This window comes from Rhincodon typus, chromosome 6 (genome assembly GCF_021869965.1).
Source record: "Rhincodon typus isolate 14 chromosome 6, sRhiTyp1.1, whole genome shotgun sequence".
NCBI classification, from domain to species: Eukaryota; Metazoa; Chordata; class Chondrichthyes; order Orectolobiformes; family Rhincodontidae; genus Rhincodon; species Rhincodon typus.
The window spans coordinates 19684090-19709089 of record NC_063337.1 but is presented as its reverse complement, the minus strand read 5'-3'; the positions used below and the strand labels follow the sequence as shown (position 1 = coordinate 19709089).

The 25000-nt window shown below is 40.5% G+C and overlaps 2 protein-coding genes across 6 annotated transcripts in view; both read right to left on the bottom strand.

Moving 5' to 3' along the window:
• Positions 1-6796, bottom strand: part of ndufc2 (NADH:ubiquinone oxidoreductase subunit C2) — a 14829-nt gene extending 8033 nt beyond the window's left edge. The window contains exons 1-2 of the mRNA XM_020509910.2: positions 6533-6796; positions 3704-3847 (exon numbers count right to left, since the gene is read on the bottom strand). Of these exons, the coding sequence (XP_020365499.1) occupies positions 3704-3847; positions 6533-6671 (283 nt within the window). The 5' untranslated portion in view covers positions 6672-6796. The remainder of the gene's footprint in view (positions 1-3703; positions 3848-6532) is intronic.
• A 3693-nt stretch (positions 6797-10489) lies between these two features.
• alg8 (ALG8 alpha-1,3-glucosyltransferase) overlaps positions 10490-25000 on the bottom strand; it is a 27180-nt gene continuing 12669 nt past the window's right edge. For 4 of the 5 annotated variants that reach the window (XM_020509921.2, XM_048597617.1, XM_048597618.1 and 1 more), the window contains exons 8-13: positions 24081-24201; positions 23661-23800; positions 23243-23382; positions 19479-19576; positions 17007-17079; positions 10490-14635 (exon numbers count right to left, since the gene is read on the bottom strand). In XM_020509921.2, coding sequence (XP_020365510.2) covers positions 14401-14635; positions 17007-17079; positions 19479-19576; positions 23243-23382; positions 23661-23800; positions 24081-24201 — 807 coding nt within the window. In that variant the 3' untranslated portion in view covers positions 10490-14400. The other variant, XM_048597616.1, reaches the window with a different exon arrangement.

Sequence of the window (25000 nt, the reverse complement as noted above, 5' to 3'; positions counted from 1 at the left end):
CTTAGCTCCAAGACATCAATGCAAGAGGTTCACAGGGTAGTGTCCTAGGTCCAAGCAACTTCAGCTGCTTTATCAATATTACTTCCTGTCGTAATGTCAGAAATGGGGTTGTTCCCTGACGATTGTGCAATGTTCAGCATCTTTTGCAACTCCTCAGATACTGTAGCAGTCCATGTCCATATACAGCAAGACCTAGTTTGAGCTAATGAGTGACAAATAAAATTAATTCCGTGCAAGTGTCAGGCAATGGCGATCCCTCAACAGGAAGGATCGTAACTATCATTCCTTGACATCCAATAGCATTACCAGTGCTGAATCACCCCATTTTCATATCCTGGGGGTAATACTGCCCAGAAGCTGAACTGGACGAGATAAATAAAGCTATAGCTAGGAGAACAGGTCAGAGACTAGGAATCCTGCAGCAAGTCGCTCACGTCCCTACTCCATAAAACCTGCCCACAAGGCACAAGTCAGGAATGTGATGGAATAGTCTCCAACTGTCTGGATGAGTGCAGCTCTAATAATACTCAAGCAGTTCAACACCATACAGGATAAAGCAGCCTGCTTGACTGGCCTCACATCAACACACATTCAATCCCTTCAATACTGATGCACAGCAGTATGTACCGTCTACATTATACATTGCAGAAATTTACCCATGCCCTTCCGACAGCACCTTCAAAACCGACAATCACTACCATTTCGAAGGACAAGGACAGCAGATACATGGGAACACAAGTTCTCCTCCAAGCCACACACCACCTTTACTAGGAACTATTTTGCCGTTCCTTCAGTGTCACTGGGTCAAAATCCTGGAACTCCCTCCTTCACAGCATTGTTGATGTACCTACACTAAGTAAACTGTGGTGTTTCAAGAAGGCAGACTACCATCATCTCCAAGGACAACAAGTGACAGATAATAAATGCTGGCCCAATCATAAAAACCCACATCCCCTGCATTCCCTTAGATTTAGAAGGAGAAATTCAGCAAGATTTTCCAACTCGAATCATTTTACTACAACCACAAATAAGTCATACTACTGATCGTCACCCAATGTTACAAACTCCATGGACTGTTAACACAAAAAGAGAAATTTGAATACTCAATGATTAACTGAAAGATCTACACAGCAGATCACATTTTTAAACAGCAACAGATTAAATAAATTGTTGTGTCTTAAAAAAAGCAAGCATTACAAACTTAATACTACAGCATGTCAAGAGATGGAGTGTGAATCCAGATCCCCCTTAACTTCCTAATTATATTCAAAAGGTCCCTTAAACATTATGAGATCATGAAGGTTCATTCACTTCTCCTTTTGGAAGTCTACCACCTGGATAGAATGAAGATTAGAATCCCTAGTGTGAAGGCAGGCCATTCGGCCCATCAAGTCCACACCAACCCCCCAAAGAGCATTCCACCCACCACACCCCCACCCCATCCCTCTAACCCTGTATTTCCCTGGACACCATGGGTAATTCAGCACGCCCAATCTACCGAACCTGTAAATCTTTGGATTGCGGGAGAAAACTGGAGCATCCGGAGGAAACCCATGCAGACACGGGGAGAACGTGCAAACTCCACACAGACAGTTGCCCGAGGCTGGAATTGAACCCGGGTCCCTGGCGCTGTGAGGCAGCAAGTGCTAACCACTGAGACACCGTGCCACCTATAAGGACATGGACAGCAGATGCCAGGAAACAAGTTGCCCTTCTCAGATACCATACTGATTTTGAATTATATTGTTATTCCTTAACTGTCACTGGGTCAAAATCCTCAACTCTCTTCCCACCAGCATTGCAAATGTATCCACACACCAAGGACTCCAGCCTTTCAAGAAAGGAGCATGGGGGGTAATTAGTGAGGGGCAATAATAGCCAGTAACACCCACATCCTTTGAACAAATTTTTAAAAAGCCACAGTTCTCCATAGCTCATCTTGATTTCTCCTCAGTGTTCCAGACATTCTTGGAGGAACAGAGATTTAAAGGCATCCTTCCATTAGCTTTTGCTGAAAGGATCAAACAGTTTTCCAGAACAAGAGGAGGCCAATTAGCCCTTTCTTTGTAGCCCTCTAAATTAATAATTTTCTTTCAAAACCTTCACCATTCTCCCAGTCAGCACATTCCAAATCCTACAAACTCTCCGAGACAAGTAGTTTCTTCTCATCTCTTCCTGAAAATCTTGAAATTGTGATCTCCCAGTTACTAACATACCAACTGAAAAAAACAGAATATTTTTCCTTACCCTGTCAAAATTTTTCATAATTTTGAACACCTCAATAAGATCCTCCTACTTTCCTTCAACACTTCACAATTGTGGACTTTGAAGCTCAAGCTTGTGCTTTCACCCTGTTCCAGGCCCGAAATGTCAGCCTTCCTGCTCCTCTGATGCTGCTTGGCCTGCTGTGTTCATCCAGCTCCACACCTTGTTATCTCAGATTCTCCAGCATGTGCAGCTCCTACTATCTCTGAAGCACTTTGGTACCTACCGGCCTCCATGCTCTGTGTCGTAGGTTTGGACAGACAAAGATTTGATTGTTTTTTCCCAGTTTGATCCCACAGTTCCTCTACAACCCACCACAACTGCTTTACAGATTCTGGCCAACTCTGTTTCTCTGTTCAACACTGCAGATGTATTTCTCCAGCTCCAAGCTAGGAAAATCTTCCAGCCTCTTACTCCTTCATGATTGTCTCCAAACTAAGCATGAGCAACAACCTGCATTCCATACAGTGAACAATACATTTAATATTTTCTCTGCTTATTCTGCCAGCTTGGTAACATTTACCTCTTTGCTCCCTTAACTCTCAGAGAGCTGTACATTACATGAGACCAAAACTGCAACTGTCATCATTCTGTGACCTTGCTGCACTTATAGGAGATTCTGTAACTTGATGCTTACTGTTATGACTAAGGAAACACCTTAGTCCTGCTTAATTAGTTATCTCTGATGCAACTGCCTTTCATCTCAGAAACAAGAGGTGTTGCTTTCAGAACAGTGATTTGAATGCTTGTTAACAGTAATATATTTATGGGTTTCAGGAAACTTATAGTCTTTTCCTTGTGAACACAGCAACAAAGAATGCTCCTTTTGAGCATTACTAATTATCAACAGCTTTCATAGCCAGTATAGTTCACATGAACCCTCTCACTGAATCTAAGTATATGAGGAGAACTCTTCTTTTCTCTCAGAGGATTGTGCAACTTTGAAACTCCCTGCAATGGAGGTACGGTCATTGGATATTTTTAAAGTGGAGGTAGGTTGATATTTGCTAGACAAGGGAATCAAAGATTATCAGAAGGGAGGTGGGAATGTGGCATTTGAAACACTAACAGATCAAACATGGTCTTATTGAATTACACAGCAGGACAAATAGGCCAAATGACCTGTTTCTAATGCTAGATTCTACGTTCGTAACATTGCAGTCCCAAAACATAATAAATATATAAACTTCTCTACTGAAATACTGGTAACCCCTACTGGAAATTTCTTAAGTGTTAGAAAGCAGACTGACCTTATTTCTAACGTAATTAATGAATCTGATTTTTTTCCTATCAAGATTCTGTATTCTTTCATTATAAATGCGTGACTGCAGAATACTTTGAGGGGTAGTTAGACCAACACTTGTGTAAAGGATAAACACCCTTTTAGACTCTATAGATGTTTTCTCTTTCATTAATTTGTACTTAGCGAATTACATACCTTTTTCAGGAAAGTCATCTGGGTGTTGCCGAATATATTCCATCATTTCACGGTCAAATTTAGCAGTCTTATAATTTTCTATCTTGGTGAGATAATAACCAAGAAACCATCCAACAGTGACATAAAGAAGCTGCCGGTGCAAACCTGCAAGCAAAGACAGAGAGTATACACTTGTTCTTGAATGCTGAATAATAGTAACGGCGACTAAATACAGCAACACCAGGTCTCCAAATGACATGTTCCTATTACATAATAACGGACTCTTTGGTCCACCTCTACCAAATATAACAGCTTATAGAAGATTGTCACAGAAGAGTGATACAAACACACCATGAATGTGTCCCTTCACCAACAACCTTTGGCCTGATAACCTGACGTTTAGTTGACAGTTCAGCCAAGCTCCACAATTAGCAGTTTCAGCAAAACTTGCCATTCAATATATTGTTCTTAATTCTTACATGATATGTGGGCATCATCAGTGAGGCAAGCTTTTATTTTCCATCCCAATTGTCATGGAGAAGGTGGTGGTGAACTGACTTCTTGAACCATTACAGTCTACATGGCAAAGACACAGTCACTGTGCCATTAGGGAGGGAGTTCTGGGATTTCCACCTAACGACACTGAAAAAACAGCAATCTATATACAAGTCAAGATGGTGCGTGATTTGGAGTGGAACTTACGGGTGGTGATGTTCCCTTACATCTGCTGCCCTTGCAGTTCTAGGTGATCGAGGTCACAGGTTTAGAGCAAGTCATTAATGAAGTCAGGAGCTGAGTGGCCCTGGGTGATACTAAACTGAATGCTAGTGATAGTAGGAACTACAGATGCTGGAGAATCTGAGATAACAAGGTGTAGAGCTGGATGAACACAGCAGGCCAAGCAGCATCAGAGGAGCAGGAAAGCTGACGTTTTGGGCCTAGACCTAGTGAGCAGGTTATTGCTAGTTGCTTCTTGGCAGCATCACCCGAGACACCTGCCATCACTTTGTTGATGTTGGAGAGTAGACTGTTCAGGTGGTAACTAGCTGGGTTGGAATTGCCATGCTTTTTTGTGGACAGGACATGCCCAGCAATTCTCCGCATGGTCAATGTTGCTCTACTTGAACAGCTGGAGACAATCTGGAGCAGTCCAGATGGCAAGGAGATGGCTTGGATGGGAAACTGCAGCTGACAACATTCCCATGATACGCTGCCCTATTTTTCCAGGTGGCAGAGTTTGGAAGATGCTGTCAGAGCGCCTTAATGTGTTACTGCAGATGCATCTTGTAGATGCTGCTACTGTGCATCTATGGTAAAGGGAGAGGATATTGTTGGTGGTTGATAGTGCACCAAGCAGCAAGCTTTGAACATAGCTGGAGCTGCACTCATCCAGGCAAACTGGAGTATTCCAACAGACTCCTGACTTGTGCCTTTGTGGCTAGGCATTCAGAAGTCAGGAACAACGTTACTCACCACAAAATTCCCACCACCTGACCACCTGTTATAGTCAGAGTATTTATATAGTAGATCCAATTGAGTTTCAGGCCAGTAGTATTCCCAGAATGTTGGTGATTCAGCAATGGCAAAGCCATTTACTGCAAACATGCGCAGGTTAGGTGGACTGGCCATGCTAAATTGTCGCATAACGTCACAGGGATGTATAAGTTAGGTGGATTAACCATGACAGATGTAAGATTACAGGGATAGGGTGGGGGGTGAGTCTAGTGGGATGTTCTTCAGAGAGTCAGCAAGGACTTGTTGGGCTGAATGGCCTGTTTCCACATTGTGGGGATTCTATGATACAGTCAATAAATGGATTCTTTCCTGGAGATGGTTACGGTCATGTGGTGGTACTTGTGTGGAGCAAACGTTGCAAAACGTAGCCTTGGTGTCACTCTCACCTCTGGAATTCAGCTCCTATATGCATGTTTAGAGGTCAACAGTTGAATCGCCCAGGTGGAATGGCAATTTTGTCAATGAGCAGGTAACTGCTGACAAAGTGCTGCTTGAATCCATACTCAATGACAACTTGGATAATTTTGTTGATTTTTAATATACAAGGAATCACTTAGCTCTGTCCATTACATGTTGCTTCTGCTGTTTAGACTTGCAATGTAGCATCACTAGGTTGAAATCTCGTTTTTGGTACGTCTGATACTGCTCCTGGCATCTTCTCGTCCACTCTTCATTAAACCATAACTTACCAGTTCTGGTAGAGTTGGCTATAGTTTGCAGATGAAGACAATTCTTCTGCTGCTAATCGCCCACAGCACCCATGATGACCAGTTTCATTGTCACAGTTGTAATTACTGAGATTATATTTTGAGACATGTTATTACACACCTCTAGAGCAGGTGGGACTTGAGCCTAGACTTCCTAGTTCAGAGGTAGGGCCACTACCATTGCTTCACCAGGGCCCATTACTGAGATATATTCCAGGTTTACTAATTGCATTTACATTCTACCAGTTGCCATGGTGGGAATTGAACCCATGACCTAAAAGCATCAGCCTCCGACTCTGAGCTACTTGTCTCGTGATACCGTGCTTCACAACCGTGGACCCCAAACTGTAAAGGAACGTAATCGCAAAGGTTATTGCCAGACGGCACGGTGACAGATGCTAATGCAAACTGCAGGATTATTTTCTGAAGTGGTTATAACAAATAATGTGAACAACAAACCGACTCTCACTCCACTGCCCTTCACAGACAGCTCTGCAGTCAATTACGAAAGAAAAGTGTACAAAAAATGTGAGGGGGTTTCTACCCTGTAATTAATTGATCTGTTATGTTTGTGTCTCTCTGAAGGACTGGGGCCTACGGTCTCGGGCTTTTCCTAACCTTCACTCACCAGCTTTGAGCGGAGGCCGCCGGAACAAGCCGTTCTGTAAGACCGCCGTGGTCCAGCCGATGAACCCCAGCCACACGCTGTTCCTGTTGACGATCCCCGGTGGCGGCAAGACCTTCGCCTCGGCCGGCAGGAGCCCCATTTCCAGCGGTCACCGTGTATCCGACCCGGACGACAAATTCAAAGGGCAACGAGGAAAACAGAAGGGGATGGTTCAGCCTCCTTTACAGCTCCGGCTGGACACCCGCACCCGGCAACAAATGTTCCTCCCCACTCACTTAATAAAACACCAGTTTAATGACACGTTGCTGCTTGATGTTCCAAACACACTGATTCCTGTTTTAACCAGAAAACCCCAACTCAGAAAGCAAATTAGCTAATTACAGTAACTCTCCAGATATGGATTAAGAAGCAGATTGCAACTAAGCTTTAAGGCTGTCATTTAAAAGCAAGATTGCCGCAAGGAAAAATGTTCACAAACTTAAAACCAGGAGAGGTATAGATAAAATTCAGGCGGAAAAATACCTGTTCAATTTACAGATTGAAATTGTTGTTTTTATATTTTTTAATTAGTGCATTTTTTCACGGATAATTTAAAGAGAACTTGGTCAACATTTAATTTTTTCTTCCAAGTCTAAAAGGAAAAGTATTTGGTTCTGAGTAATTCTTGGGTAAACTTGGTAATTTAACGTTTTATTTTAATAAGCTATTTCACCTACAAGTCAGTCCATTTTTTAAAAGTGAAACATTTCAACTTGCATTAAATATTTTACTTAACCGATTGTTCGTACATTTTGGTAGAAGCAGAAGAATAGAGAAGTCCTCGAGTTAATCAATCCATTCTTTTCAACATCACACAGTTTTATTTGGCATGAGCACTTCCACTCTCACTGCTGTCATAAAGATTTATAGAGTCGTAGAGTCACACAGCGCAGAACAGGCCCTTCGGCCCATCATGTCTGCACTGCCGTATCTATGGGAAACCCACTTTACTGCGTCTGGCCCATAAACTTGAATGACATTTTAAATGCTCATCCATGTACGTTTTAAACGTCGTGAGGTTTCCCACCTCAGCTACACTCCCAGCCAGTGCATTTCAGACTCTCAGCACCCTCTTGTTAAAAATGTTTTCCTTGAATCCCCTCTAAACCTCCCACCCTTCTCATTAAAATTGTGCCCTCTCGTTAGTGACCTTCAACTAAGGAGAATAGCTGCTCCCTATCCATGTCCATGCCCCTCATAATCTTACACACTTCAATCAGTTCCCACCTCAGCCTTCTCTGCGGTGAGGAAAACAATCCAAACTTATACAGCTTCTCTTCATAGCTGAAGCAGCCCATCCCAGGCAATATCCTGGTGAATCTCCTCTGCACCCCCTCCAGAGTAATCGCATCCGTCTTACAAGTATGGTGAACAGAACTTCACACAGTAGTTCAGCTGTAGCCTAACCAAAGTCTCAGAGCTTCAACCTCCCTGTTCTTGAAATCTATTCCATGACTGGTAAAAGCAAGTATCAACATGCATCTGCCTCACAGCACCAAGGACCTGGGTTCAATTCTACAGATTGTCTGTGTGGAATTTGCACGTTCTCCCCATGTCTGCACGGATTTCCTTCGAGTGCTCCAGTTTCCTCCCACAATCCAAAAATGCGCAGATTGGGTGAATTGGCCATGTTAAATTTCCCATACTATGAAGGGGTGTGCAGGCTAGGTGGGTTAGCCATGGAAAGTGCAGAGATAGGGAAGGGGGTGGGTCTGGGTGGGAATGATCTTCAGAGGGTTGGTGTGGATTCAATGGGCTGAAAGGCCTCCTTCCAGTCTGTAGGGATTCAATGGTTCTTAACCACCATATTAACCTGTCCCAATGCCTTCAGCGACCTGCGGACAAGCACCCCAAGATCCCTCTGTTCCTCCGAGTTTCCTAGTGTCCTGCCATTCGTTGAGTACTCCTGTATCTTGTTACATTTTCTGGAGTGCATCACCTTATTTTTCAGTGTTAAATTCCATCTTCCCATCTGACCAACCCATTAAATAATTTCCTGTTACTCAAGCCATTCTTCTTCACTATTAAAAACAAATCTTTGTGTCATCTGCAAATTTACTTTTCATGCCCCCTCTTCTAAATGAGGAACAGTGAGTGACCCAGAACTGATGCCTAGGGAATGCCGCTGGATACCAGCCTCCAGTCACATAAACAATCTTCTACTGCCACCCTCTGGTCTCCTACCATATTGTCAAGTAACCCCAGATCCTAATTGCTTTTACCTTTTTTTAAAATCAATCTACCATCAGTTGACCTTGTTAAAGGTTTTGCTGAAATCCATATAAACTACATCCACTGCACTAACCTCATCCATACACCTGATCATCTCCTCAAAAAAATTCAATCAAGTTTGTTAGGCAAGCCCTTCATCTGAAAAAGTCATGCTGACCATCTCTGATCAAACCTTGCCACTCCAAATGGAGGTAAGTTCTGTTGTTCAATAGTTTCCCCACCACTGAAGTGAGACTCACTGGTCTGTACTTCCGCATTTTATCCCTACCATCCTTCTTGTAAAGTGGACTCCCCTGTGGCCAGAGAGGAATTAAAAATTTAAGAGATCCCCTGTGGCCAGAGAGGAATTAAAAATTTGAGTTAGATCCCCTGTAATTTTCCCTCTTGGTCCCTACACGTTCCCTGGTTATCCTCTTCCCCTTCATAAACTTATAGAATATCCTATAATTCTCTTTAATTTCACCCACCTAAGATTGTTCATGCTCCCTCTTTGCTCTCTTAATTGCTTTCTTAAATTCCCCCTTGCACTTTCTATACCTAGGGCCTCTGTTGATTTGCTCCCTTTGTACCTGCCAAAAGCCTCTCTTTTCCTTATCTAGTCCTGAATATTCCAAGACATCTAAAGTTTTTCCAGCTTCTTGCTCCTATATGTCACCCTAAGGGTAACATATGGGGCTTATATTCTCCCCATTTCCTTTAGAACACCCCAAGTCAATGAGCAAGGGTAATACTGGTTATAAGACTGGGCATTGCTACTAAAGTAAGACTTGCAATTTGCCTAAGTACATCTAGTATACAGTATGTACGGAAATCACAATGCACCAGTCTTGGGAAGAATGATTTATGAGGTCAGTGGCAGGGATGCTACAGAATGAAGTATTGTAAAGACATTGAATTGATGTTTGTACAATCTAGTGATGAACTTACCATCATGTTTCTTATGTGTGCGTTGAAGTAGTGGATTGGGACAGTAGGTGAATCACTGCTCCCTTCTATCCTTTATCATATTCATGATATCATTATAGGTTATGTGTTTGTCAGTTAAGTTTTTGTCAGTATTGCTCCTCCATATGGTTAAGTACTTGGCACTGGTGATATCATGCACAAGATGTTCACACTCTGATAGAAATATAACATGGAATTGTCACTTGTCAGCTCAAATTTGGAAGTTATTCAGGTCCTACCATAGGCCCGCATTGGCTGCTTCAATATTGGAGGAATTGTGAATGGAACTGAAGACTGCACAGTCAACAGCAATGTGAACAACCCTATGATGGAGGAGAGATCAAACATGAAAGAAGCGAAGAGGAAATCAAAGGTGTACATTCTAACAGTGATTACACTTTAAAAATACTTAGTTGACTGTAAAGCCCTGTAGGTCTTCCTGCAGTTATGCCTAGGGCTGATAAAAGCATTTTAAAAAAGAAATTTCATCTGATCAAAATTCAATTTTGAGAAGTTATTTTAGAAAACACAATGAAATATATGGAATAAAAACTTTTGTTGCACAACTAAACTCAGATAAACTGTCGAGGTGTGAATTCAGGACAAGTTCTTTAGTTTCAATTTAGAATCACTAATCTCACCCAACCATTTTTCATTTTGTTAGCTGACTAGTGAATGTTAAACCCTCACAACATCCCAGTTCTATTTTCAATACTCTCAGGGAAAAGGAAGTCAGACACATTCAAAAATGCAAACACTCACTTTTATTTATGTGGTAGAAAATGAATTTCATGATTTGATACAAGTCAGTTCCAAGTGTTTATCAGATGTTTCTACGTTCATGCTAAGTCCTTTATACATATAAGAAAATAAATTTATTCCACGCCTAAGAATTTTTAAAAAATTGCAGTTACTCTGATTCCATTTTAACACAGGATTTTGTCTTTATAAAATAAACACCTTTCCATGTTACATTTACAATTCATAATGTTCACAAGTTAAATGAAACATAAACTCAACTGAATTCATGACTGAAATATTTTTGGTTCTCAAGAAAAACCTAATTATTAACACATCATCAGATCTTTTTCAAAAAAGTTCAATAAACAGCAGACTTGTATAAGTGCTTGGAGATCCAGGGAAAACCTAATCCTTTGAATTAAGTTTGTACAAATTAGTTTGTGGCTGGCATTAAACTGAAAACTACCATTTAAAATCTGTAACTGGTAGCTGAGAGCAAGGTTTTTATTTTCATCACAATTGGTCAACAGTTACAAGATTCTTGTGTGGATGAAGGTGGGGACAACAGGAAAGATGAGCGACTGATCATGGCACCCTGGTACATGATCATAATAGAGCGTAATAGAGGAATAGATACTGTTCTCTACAGCCATGAGCGAGAATCTCACAGGCTGTATTAGTTGCTTGGTACCATTGTTAAGGATAGTTTCTTGAGGCTGGAGAGGAACTTTGAAGGGGAAGGAAGGGGTCCAGTTGTCGGCATCCACCCACCAATGACATTGACAGGACTAGAAAGGAGGTTCTGCTGAAAGATTTTCAACAGTTAGGAGCTAAACTGAAAAACAAAATCTCCAAAGTAATAATCTCAGGATTATTACACAATCCACAGGCAAACTAGCATAGGGTAAATAAAGATGGAGTTAAATGCGTGGCTCAAAGATTGATATGAATGGAATGGCTTTCAGTTCATGGTGCACTGGTATCAATACTGGAGTAGAAGGGGACTGTTCCAATGGGACTGGGTTTCACTAGTGCCCTGCAAATTGAATAACTAGGGGCTGAACTAATTACTGGGGACATTTTTGGAGAGGGGATGCTTAGGCATACAAAGAGAAAGGATATGACAGCATTGCAGGGTAGCTATCAAAGTAATAAATAATATCCAGAGTGAGCTAATGAGGGACAAAAAGTGTACAGATATTAGAAAAAGCTGCAAACACAAAGTCAAAGTCAAAAGGGGGTTGGGAGGGCTGGTTGAAAAGGCAAAATTAATGTTTCTGTGTCAATGCATGTAGTATTCACAAAATAAATGAATTATCGCACAAATTCAGGATTGATCTTACAGACATTATGGAGACATGGAGACATGGCTACAAGGTCAAAGCTAGGAAGTAAACAAACATTCAGGGGTACGTGACTTTTCAAAAAAGAACAGGCAGGAAGGAAAGTGGGGTGGGATAGCTTTGTTAATACAGGATAGAATGAGTACAAGTGTAAGAAATGATCTTGGATTGGAAGAGATAGATTTCACACGGGTAGAGATAAGAAATAACAAAAGGAAGGAGACACTGGTGGGTGTAGTTCAAAGGCCCTCTAACGGTAGCTGTTCTGTAGGACAGGAGATAAAGGAGGGCATGTAAAAAAGATAATAATTAATCATATGGCATTTTGAGAAAACCAAGTTGGCAGAGGTAGCCATCAGGAAAAATTCAGAGGACGTATTCAGGATACTTTCCTGGAACAACATATTATGGATCCAGCCGGCAAAGAGGCCTTTTGGATGGCAATGTTTTACAAGGCAGGGTTCATGAATGAGTAAAAGATACATTAGCGCACAGTGGCACAACACGATAGAATGTAATGTTCACAGTTTGAAAGTGAAGAAGAATTCTAGGAAAGGGATAAACAGACATGGTTAACTGAGGAAGTTAAAGATTTAAATAAATAAGCATAAAATATGGCAATAGATTAATTGTAAGTCAGGGGACTGAGAAAGTTTTTAAAGCCAACAAAAAATATAACAGCCATATTCAAAAAAGTATAAGGACCAAAAAGAGTTAACTATAGACTAGTTAGCTTCCTATCTGTCAACTGGAAAATGTTAGTCTGTTATAATGGATGTAAGAGTGGAGCATTTAGAAATATAACCAAGCAGAGTCAACAGGGCTTCATGAAGAGGAAATCATGCCTGACAAATACATTGGAACTCTTTGAGGAGGTAACAGTAACATAAAGAGGAACAAGTAGATGTAATACGTGGATTTCCAAAAGTTGTTCAATGAGATACCGCACAGTGAACAACTGAATAATAAGAGCCTGTGGTGTTTGGGTAATAGAAGACAGAGTTGGATAAAGTGGGCATTTTCAGGATGGCAACCAGTAACTAATGGAGTACCATAGAGATTAGTGCTGGAGCCATAATTATTTACTTATTTATTAATGACTTGGATGAGGAAAGTGAATGTACTACAGCCAAGTTTGCAGATGACACAAAAACAGATGGGAAGGCAAGTGGTGAAGATGACATAAAGAATCTATGGAGAGGTATGGGCAAGTTGGTGAATGGGTAAAAGTTGGCACATGGAATATGTTGGAAAGTTTAAGGTTATATAATGTGGCAGGAAGAATAGAGGAGCTGAATATTATTTAAATGGAGAAAACTGCAGCATACTGGAATTTGAGGTTTGTCTGTGAATCACAAAATACTAACATACTCATTCAGGAAAGGCAAATGGAATGTTGGCCTTTATTTCAAAGAATATAAAAACAGGGAAGTATAGTTTCAGCAAGACAAGGCACTGGTCAGTCCTTACCTAAATACTGTGAACAGTTTTGGGTCCCTTATCTAAGGAAAGACTTATTGGCATTGGAGGCAGTTCAAAGAAGGTGCGAATCCAGGTGTGGAAACATTTTCTTTTGAGGAGATGTTGCGTAGGTTGGGCTTGTACTCCTTTGCAATTAGAAGAAGTGAGAGGAGGCCTTATTGAAACATATAAGATTCCTAAGGAGGTTTAACAGGGTAGATGCGGAAAGGTCGTTTCCCTTTCTGGGTGAGCGTGGAACCAGAGGATAGAATCTCAGAATAAGGGGTCGGCCATTTAAGACAGAGATGATGAGGAATTTCTTCTGCCAGAGGCTAGTGTATTTGTTGAATTCTTTATCACAGTGAGCTGTTGAGACTGGGTCCTTCAGAATATTCAAAGCGGAGATAGATTTTTAAATCAGTAAGGGAATCAAGGGCATGGGAAAAGGCAGGAAAGTACGGTTGAGAAATATCAGATCAGATCACTATGATCCCATTGAATGGAGCATCAGACAAGAAGGGATATATGATCTACCTCTGCTCCTATGTGTTATGGTATACCTCAACCTAATGAAAAATTAATGCAGTTCGACCAGAATTGATATCAATTTTACATTTGACAATTCAGTACCAATATAATTTTAACATTAACGGTCACCATGGAATGAATTTTGCATGACAAAATAATGTGAAAACATTTGACACCAATTGTCTACTGACAGTGGGATGACAAGAATTTCATTATACAAGGGAAAGGACAAGTCTTTAATGACCAGGAAACAATTTTCCAGGTAAACAAAATTACCCTGAAATATCAAAGACATAATACCAGGCCATTATTGTTAAAGGTACTGGAAATATATCAATATTTGAAATATCATGCCATTCCCAGTGCTAATGTTTTTGAATTCTGTAGTAAAATAAAGGTCTACGTCTCAGCTGCAAAGGTCCCAAGACTGGAATATGTCTGTGCTCCCTGTCTTGCATCCATGATTCTTGCTTTCTGTCTGGGATGCGATTCCTTTAATGTATCCATAATTTGTATATTTTTACTCCAAGTTAACGACATATTCACATTTCTGAGTAAGCGTAAAAACTAATACATCAACTATTGTGCTTTCATCTTCCTGTCAGATCTTGGCTCCATCAGGACAGAAATGTACAGTTTAATCCAAGAGTAGGTAACTCCTAGCGAACAGTAAACGGAGATGAGCAACAGTGGCACAAAGGGGAATCTCTGCTGCCATGCTGTTAGGGGATAAATGATCTCACAAATAACCTGCAGAGGAACAAGAGCGCTGAGGTAGATGGATTCTGGTAGGTTTACAAGTGATCCCTCTTTCCTAGATGGAAAACAAATTCAGTTAGATTCTAGTAGATCTCCCATTCATACTTTTTAATTCATCAACATAACGTTTGAAATTGACAATATTTCAATTGGATCTGAATCTTCTATGGAAACAAGTTGAAGCAGGTATTGTTAGTAAATATGAAGTTTAGCAGACCCTGTGCATGACCAATGATGCAGATAGCTTTAGCCAAATTTCAAGATGTGACACCATAAAAAATTAAAGGTGACCTGTCAGCACGTTCTAGGCAAATCTCTACTGATCCAGAGTGCACATTATAGCCCTTGTTGCATTCATTCCCATCTATAAATATTTATAAAGAAGAAAATTGCTGTAAATATACAACAGATAAATCACATTTGAAATACAACTGATCTTTTCTCCTCTCTGTCAAATATTTGCAAGCCAGCTAGTTCTAATGCTTGTTATTATCTATGAGGTACAATACTTGCTCAAATGCTGCAGTGATGTGGAGGTGTCAGTGTTGAACTGGGGTGGACAAAGTCAGAAGTCACAGGACACCAGGTTATAGCCAACTGGTTTATTTCAGAGCTGTGGAATGCAGACACAGAGTTTATAGGCAGAGCGATCAAGGGTCGAGAGATCAAAAGATCATACAACTGGTGTGAGTGGAGTATCAGATGATGTCTCTGCAGGTGACCAAGAGTGTTAGATGGTGTGTAAAGTGTTTATAAAGTCAATGTCTGTGCTATGCTGTCATGACAATCAGGCAGAGCTATAGAAATATTGAAGATGACATCTCAGGTCAGACACTGAATTGTAGGTATGAGGCTTTGTTCAGAAACTGTCCCAGAGTTTTAACATGGAATCAGACTGGTTTTATTCCGAAAGCTGGAATTTATAAGATGCTAACTGACTGTGATGACAAATTGTGTGTTTTTGAACAAAATAGAATGCATTTGCAAACAAACAAACATCTTGGATGAAATGATTCACCCCATACATTTGTGTGTGCGTGTGTGTGTGTGTGTTGGGGGGACAAGTGTGTATGTGTGCGTGCGCGCGCGTGTGTGTTTGTGGGGAGAGAGTGTGTGTGAGTGAGAGAATATATATGTGTGAGAGAGTACACACACATCGTTGGGGTGAATCATTTCATCCAAGATGTTTGTTTATTTGTAGATACATTCTACATTGTTCAAAAAAAAAACAAAATGCTGCAGTGGTACAGTTCTTTAGAGATGTATGTGTGGTAGGACAGAATGATAAAACATGTTCTTTTTCCCCAACTCTGGACTGTTTTCAGCTATCCAGACCCTAAGCTGTGGAATTTCTCCATAAACCTCTCCATCCCGCTCATCTCTTTGAAGGCGCTTCTTCAAATTAACCTCTTTAACCAAAGTTTGCTTTAAGGAGCTCACTGTCAAAAAAAAAAAAAAAATCTTTCTGCTAACATTCCTGGATGTTTTTCAGTTTTCAAAATCTGTTGTGTAGTCAAGGAGTGTTGCTGAGTAACGACTTAAAAATGTTTGGGGCAGAAATAGATAAATCTTCCAGGGTGTTTGAGCGTACTTTCTAATAGCTGGATCAAGAATGGTAGTGACAAAGCTCAGGAGCAGCTCCCCTGCACACTTCACTGAGGGATATTGTGTGGTATGAACAAAATGTTAATAAAAAAGATAACTTTTTCAATAAAAGGAGTAAATGAATGGCACTGATGAGATATTTTTTGCACATAACATATCTCACTTCAGCCACAACGTGACAAAAAAAATGATAAAGGAGGAAATCTACAGATGTTTAATAATTTCTCTAATGACTTTTCTATTTGATATGGAATTCTTCCAATGCACAGAGATGCTATCATGTTACAATAGCCCAAAAGGTGGTGACATTGACACTTTACGATGTGAGGTTTCCATCTGGATAAAAATGAATCTTTTATAAAAATCACAGAATCCCTACAGCGTGGAAACAGGCTCTTCGGCCCAACAAGTCCACTCTGACCCTCAGAGCATCCCACCCAGACCCACTGCCCTATACCCCACCTAATCTACACATCCCTGAACACTACAGGCAATTTAGCATGGCCAACCCACCTAGATTGCACATCTTTGGATTGTGGGAGGAAACCTGAGTGCCCGGAGGTAATGCACGCAGACACGGGGAGAATATGCAAACTCCACACAGACAGTCACCCACACAAGGGTGGAATCGAAGCCTGGTCCCTGGTGCTGTCAGGCAACAGTGCTAACCACTGAGCCACCATATTGAGGGCATAATTTGAACAAACAGCATTCTCTCCAGACCTTCTTTCCCATTTAAACAGTAATTACAGTATTTGAATATTGACAGCAGAGACTATTCACAGTCTCCACAGCGGGAGGAGATATGCATTTCAGCTCACCTGAACAAAGCTCGAAGAGCAGAGAAACTATAGACAGTGAACAGCAGCATGAGACCGATCTTAATTGGTATCTCTGTAAAGAAAATACCAGTACAAAGTGAAAAGCATTGTATTGAATCTCATTCAGAAGTAAATTAGGCTTACACTGCCAACAAGGAATCATACTTGAAGGCAGCAACAGTTGAAGGTGACATTAGATAATCTCTAACTTTGAGCTCATTGCTTGCAGTGAGCATTGGATCAGTGTAGAAGAAAATAATAAATCGTACGAGCAGGCCCATCAGCCTGCCTAGAAGCTTTTCTCCTTCCCTGGCACACCACTATCCATCCCTCAATTTCCTGCCCGTTGTTCTCTCTCTCTGGCCTCCATTTCCACCTCTCCTCTCACTCCATTACACGTCAACCCCATCTTCACCTTTTCCTACCTACTACGAGTTCTGATGAAGGGTCACAGGATCCAAAACCTTGACACTGCTTTTTCTCCACAAATACAGCCAGACCTGCCGAGTTTCTCCAGCAATTTCTGTTTTTGATTTAGAATCCTAATTGGTCCTAGTTTTTACAGTTTCAACTGACCCAGATTTCACAGCTGTTGTGAGGGACAGCTTTCTAGACTTTCATAACCATTTGAAAGATAAAGTATTTTCAGATCTCACGCCTAAACAGCATCACTGAAATTTTAAGATCGTGCTCCCTGTCTTGAATTCCCTCGCTAAAATAAGCTTTCTTTGCATCCATCCTGTGAAACGTCTTCATCATTTTAAAACACTTCATTAGATCACTTTCTCAACTTAAAGGAATACAAATCAGGTTACTTCAGAATGCCCTCTTAAATTTAAGCTTTTCAGCTCTCTGATCGCTCTAGTAAATCTGTGATGTTTCCCCTCCTAGATCAATTCGAGATGAAGTCCCCAAAGCTGAATGCAATACTGTGGGTGAGATATGACCAAGACTTTAAAGAAATTAAGTATCACTCCTCTATTCCAAACTCCGAGTTAAAGGTAACAAAAATGCTACTGTGATGTTAACTTTTCATACTAGAATTCAAACTTCATTAGAAATTCAACCAAAGTAGATTAGCAGGCAATGTATTGAGGGTTCCTATGCAGGCAAAAAATTAAAGATAACATTATAGAACGGTGTGTTTAATAACTAATGATAAAAGGATGGACTGGATTGTGCTGTAACTCAGAATCAAGGATGTTTGCAGTTCTGATATCTAGGCTGTGCTGAGTTAGGAGTTCTCAACTAGTCCAGCAGGGTAGGTACAATAACTTGTGTCAATATTAGACAAAAGAATCTCAGCCAACATTCCCTCTCCTAAACATGATCCAGTGATCCCAAAATACACAAGGAGGCATTCTTAAGGAAAGGGGAGAAAACAGAGGGAGAAAATCAAAAGCATAAAGGAAAAATCAATAGTTGCCAAGTGATTTTATAATGCCTAAAAGAACCAGTCAATGTTTATATTTGTATTTGTTGTGCTTCTGTTTATTTGTGATATGTTGGGATTACATCATCCTAGAGGCTAAGCTATGAATATTGCACACAATCTAATATCAGTTGTCTCTCAAAATTGATGCTTACACATTTTCTCGCAGAAATCATCGGATAACAAAGTGAAGTGGGATGGCTAGCAATTTCACTAATGTTCCTATTCCATAAACCAAAGGAGACCCTCTTTTTACTCCAATTAAAATTAACTACCTCAGCATAGATGGGGAATTAAGCCAGTGGCATTCTGGGTTAAGATATAGAATCCCTACAGTGTGCAAACAGGCCATTCAGCCCAACAAGTCCACACTGACCCTCTGAAGAGCATCCCACGCAGACTCACCTCCGCTGTAACACAACACACCCTGCATTTCCCATTGCTAATCCACCTAATTTACACATCCGTGGACACTATGGGCAATTTCCCATGGTCAATCCACCTAACCTGCACATCTTTGGACCGTGGGAGGAAACCGGAGCATCTGGAGGAAGCCCACACAGGCACGAGGAGAATGTGCAAACTCCACACAGACAGTCACCCGAGGGTGGAATTGAACCTGGGTCCCTGGTGTTGTGAGGCAGCAGTGCTAACCATCGAGCCACCATACTGCATTTAGGTTGAATGTGTGAAGAAAAATCCTTGGATAATATTGTGCGTATGTAAAGAGACACTGATGATGGGCTGTAGAGTTAGAAGCTTTTCAGTTGCAATGTCTCACATTGTGAATGAATTTAAAACTGAGTAAAGAAAAATTGACTTCTGGTCTACACTTTTACCAACTCACAATAAGGAGTCATTCTTCATTCTGATCATACATTTTAGCAGTTTATTAGGCAAAGTTGCAAGGTCAGTGAAACTGAAACTAAGGAGGAATTTTCATATAATACTCAAAGTGAGGGGAAAACAGTGGATAAAATGTATTTATTTATTCAATAACACAAAAATAATGTAAATGTACATGATCATCTTATCCTTACCTGGTCCTGTGAAGAGGAGTGGGAAAAGGGAAAAGTGCCCTGTTGTGGCTAAAATGAAATATGTTCCAGCATCTTTTCTATTTTCCACAGCTAACAAACTAAGGATTTAAAAGAAAAACACTGCAACTTAAAACCAGATTCTTTGAAAATTAAAACCGGATTCTTTGAAAATGACTGTTTTTTAAAAATTTTCTTTATTTGATAACCAATTTACTCCAACACAAATGTATATTATGACGATGGGAAAGGAAGTCTCTGTCGGAAGAATATTTTCTAGCGCCAATGTTACGAGAATCACGTTAGGAATTTTTTTTTTAGAAAAATTTTTAAAATAGCAAGCAAGAAGAGGGTGAATAATGAGTTTTATAAGCTACGATATATCCTATGAACCAACCGAGTACTAATAAAGGGCATCAGGAAAAGCTAGGATCCTAATGCCAACTGCAGGGGAACTCCACCACAAACCTTTCTCCAGCCTGAAAAACACTCATTAACCTTTACTCTCTGTTTTCTATCACTCACCCAATTCTGAATCTACTGTCTCTTTCATTCTATGACCTATCACTTTCCTCACGAGTCTGTTTTGTGACACTGTATTGAATTCTTTTTGGAAGTCACATACATCACATCAACAGTCTCACCCTCATCAACCCTTTGCTCTTCCTCAGAAAACTCCTGCAAGTTAGTTAGACATGATACTCCCTTAACAAATCCACGCAGCTTTTTCCAAATTAACCCAAATTTTTCTACGTGGCTATTAATTCGATTAAATGATTGTTTCTAGAAGTGTCCCCACCACCAAAATTAAATATAGTGGTCCTTAAATGCTGGGGCTATCTTTTCAACCTTTTTTAAAAAGGCATAATGTTGCAATTCCCCAGTCCTTCAGCATCACCCTCAAGTCCAGGGAGGATTGAAAGATCATTGCTAGTTTCTCTACAATTTCCATGCTTACTTCCTTCAATACCTTCAGACTTATCTTACTCAGCCACAGTACCAACAGCGTTTGCAATACCTTCTCCTTATCAATTTTAAACTCGCCTAGAAACCGAGTTTCCTCCTCTGTCACCATAGTCTGGGCAGCCTTTGCCTTATAGACAGATACTAGTATTCATTTGATACTCTTGCCTCCAACTGTAAATGTACTTTTTGATCCCTCATCAAACCTATTCCTCCTTTTACCACTCTTTCCTTATTGACTTTTGGATTTCCCTTGATACTAACTGCCAGACATTTTTACTAATTCCTTTCTGTATTTCTCCTGGTTCTCAATTATATTTATGACCTAACATCTGTCATAAACACACTTTTTCTTCTATTTAATTTCTATCTCCTTTGTCATCAGTGGATCTGAGGTTGACAGGGTGAAGAGCGTCAAGTTCCTTGGAGTGACAATAACCAACAACCTGTCCTGAACTTCTCACATAAATGCAACAGTCACAAAGGCACAACAACGCCTCTTCTTCCTCAGGCAGCTCAGGAAATTTGGCATGTCCATAATGCCCCTCACCATGTACCATTGAAAGCATACTGTCTGGGTGCCTAACAGCCTGGTATGGCAACTACTCTGCCCAGGACCATAAGAAACTACAGAAGGTGGTGTGCACAGCCCAGACCATCATGGAAGCCAACCTTCCATCCATGGACTCTATTTACACAGCTCGCTGCCGTGGAACAGTGGCCAACATCAACAGACCCCTGGCACCCTGATAACGATCTCTTATAAATTCTTCCTTCAGGCAGAAGATACAGAAGCCTGAACACATGCACAAGCAGGTTCAAGAACAGCTTCTTCCCTGCCATTATTAGACTGATGAATGGACTCTCTAGCCTCAAATAACGCTGATCTTGCTAACGTTGATCTCATCTAACACACACACTGTGCGATGTAACCTGTATGCCTCTAAGTCTATTTGATCTGTACAACCTTGCCTACTATGACTACTTGAAATGTTCATAAACAAAGCTTTTCACTATACTTCAGTACACATAACAATAAATCAATCCACGGAACATAGAACATAGAACATAACAGCGCAGTACAGGCCCTTCGGCCCTCAACGTTGCGCCGACCTGTGAAACCAATCTGAAGCCCATCTAACCTACACTATTCCATTATCATCCATATGCTTATCCAATGACCATTTAAATGCCCTTAAAGTTGCCGAGTCTACTATTTTTGCAGGCAGGGCATTCCACGCCCTTACTACTCTCTGAGTAAAGAACCTGCCTCTGACATCTGTCCTATATCTATCACCCCTCAATTTAAAGCTATGTCCCCTCGTGCTAGCCATCACCATCCGAGGAAAAAGGTTCTCGCTGTCCACCCTATCTAATCCTCTGATCATCTTGTATGTCTCTATTAAGTCACCTCTTAACCTTCTCTCTAACGAAAACAGCCTCAAGTCCCTCAGCCTTTCCTCATAAGACCTTCCCTCCATACCAGGCAACATCCTGGTAAATCTCCTCTACACAAAGAAAATTACAGTACAGGAACAGGCCCTTCGGCCCTCCAACCCTGCACCGACATACCGCCTGTCACAGAGCTCTGGATTTGATGATCCTACTTTTCTTTTTTGAGGGAATATACTTTGGCTTTGCCCCAGCCATGTCCTCTTTAACGTAAGTCATTGTTTATCTACTGTATTTCCTGCAACGTTTTTGTTTCCGATGATCGAGCCCTTCTCTGTTCATGGTTCACTTAAGTCTGCCCACTGCCAGATAATTATTCTTACTCTGGTTGACCAACGTCATTTTTCACCGTCATCCCAAAATTATGATACAAAGAGCATTTACCCCTCAATGTTCCTTCCACTGCCATTTGACTTTCTTGGCCCAATTCAATGCCAAGAAGCAAAATCAAGTAATACATCTGGAATTGAAAGTTAGACCCAATATTAAATTAGTGACCATGAACTCATCATCAATTGTTGGAAAAATACATCTTATTCACATTTTGAAGAAGGGTAATTGGACTCAAAGCAATAATGTTTTCTCTCCAAAGATGCTGCAAGACCAGCTGATCTTTTCTAGCAATTTCTGTTCTTGTTTTTTTTCAGCTCTCCGACATCTGTAGTTCTTTGTTTTATCTAATTCATTAATGCCCTTTAAGGGAGGAAATCTGTCTCTTTTCCTGGCCTGGCCTGCATGTGACTCCAGACCCACAGTAAAGTGGTTAACTCATAACTGCCATCTAAAATGATCTGAGAAACTATTCTGTTCAAGGGCAGTTAAGAGATGGAATGCCATGAAAAAATAAAGAAAAATAAATCATTCCCGGTTCGGTTGCCCATGTTAAGATCTAATTCAAACGTCTTTGAGATATTTCCACACATGACACTACAACAAAATCGCCATTACTTAACATTACAAAAAGTACTAGAATCATTGAATCCCTACCGTGGCCATTCAGCCCACTGAGACTGCATTGACCCTCGAACAGCATCCCACGTAAACCCACTCCATCCCTGTAATCGTGCATTTCTTGTGGCTAATCTACCTAACCTACACATCTCTGGACACCACAGGGCAATTTAGCATGGCCAATCCACCTAAACTGCACATCTCTGGATTGTGGGAGGATAAAGTACCTGGCAGAAACCCACACAGACACGGGGAGAAAGTAGAAACTCTACAGACAGTCACCTGAGGTTGGAATTGAACCCGGGTCCCTGGCACCGTGAGGCAGCAGTGCTAACCACTGTGCCACTAGTGTAAGACTAGTATTTAAAAAAAAATACACTAAGCTAACTAATTTAAAGTACCTCAGAGGTAAAATGGCGATCAGAATGGCCTTTTCATGTACGTGCCAGCCAAACATGAATGACCCCAATGCACAAAGGATTAGGCATTGAAGGAACCCTCTAGGTCCTCGAGGTCTTAACCAAAGTTGGAGAACAGCAGGCTTGAAATAGGAGAAAAGGGAGAAGTATAAGACATTGATTAATAAGTGAAACAAAAAACATTAAACACTCGTCACTTTGCACGTACTGAAAGACTTGCGTGAGCTTTCAGCTTTAAGACTAGAAAAGTAAATACAAAACTAGGAAACTCATTGCACCAAGTAAGTTTACTAACTGCATGAACTAACATCATAAAAAAAAATTAAAAGACTGAAGAATATCAATTGTGTCTTGTTTCATTATTTGCGGAATTATTTGGAAAGCAAGTGCTGGTACTGACCATTATTGACAGCAATGTACAGACCAAAGTTGTGAATGGTGACACAGAAGGCAGGACAGCATGCTGGAACTCCTGTACTAAGCCACCTGTCATTGATGCCTTTGAAAGCTTGGCAGAATCCAGCAGTTGTAACTTTACATCTGTACCAGGAAATGAAAACTATCTTCAGTTATTCGGAACTTTGACTTCTGTTTGATACAACAATTTTATATGTTAGTTACAGAAGTAGCACCACAACTAGCAAGATAATTAAATTTTACCTGATAAATATCAGAATTATGAAATTATAATTTCCTGATTAATTGTTAATTTTCAATATTCAGGTAATCAATTTAATTCAATTCATTTACTACTCTCAGTAAAAGTCTTCAGAGGCCACGTCAATGTATTAAATGTTTGAGAACCTTAACTAGACCATACCAATGACAGACAATACTTTGTCCACCACATTGTACAGAGCCCAGAAATTTGGGGCCCAATATGCATGGCAAAGACCTCGCTTGAAGGGGAATAGTCTTGCAAGCACCTGGGACAGCTGACCCTGAGAAAGAAAGAAAAATCAATTAATAAAATTGGGCCATTTTGCATTTTGGTTCAAAATTTTCTTCATAAGTATAAGCTCCAATTCAGCCTTCAAAAATCACACATCTTCACTTGGACACACATTGTTATTCCTTAATTTTCAGAAGTTGTTTGGAGTAGACTGTGCACAAAGGACATCTGACAAGTGGGAGGCGTTCAAGAGTGTGATGACCAGAGTTCAGAGGCATTTTGTTCCTGTTAGAGTGAAGGGTAAGGCTGGTAAGGAACAATGGATGAATAAAGATATTGAGGTTCTAGTCAGGAATAAAAGAAAATCTTATTTTAGATATAGACAACTTGATTCAATTGAATCTCTTAAATCAATTAAAAAAAAAGTGTGGGGCATTATTGAGAGAGAAATCAGGAAGGCAAAGAGGGGAGATGAGATAGCTTTGGCACATAAGATTAAAGGATAATCCAAAGAGGTTCTACAAATACATTAACAGCAAGAGGGTAAGTACAGAGAGGGTAGGGGCCTCTTAAAGATCAAGAAAGTCATCTTTGTGTTGAACTCCAGGAGATGGGAGAGATACTAAACAAATATTTCACATCAGTTTTTATTATGGAGAAAGAACTGGAGTCTAAGGAATGCAGAAAAATAAACTTTGATGTTTAAAAACAGTCCACGTTACAGAGGAGGACGTTTGGGAGGTCTTGGAGAATATAAAGGTGGATAAATCTCCGGGCCCTGATCTGATGTATCCCAGAATGTTGTGGGAAGTAAGGGAAGAAATTACGAGACCCCTTGCAGAAATATT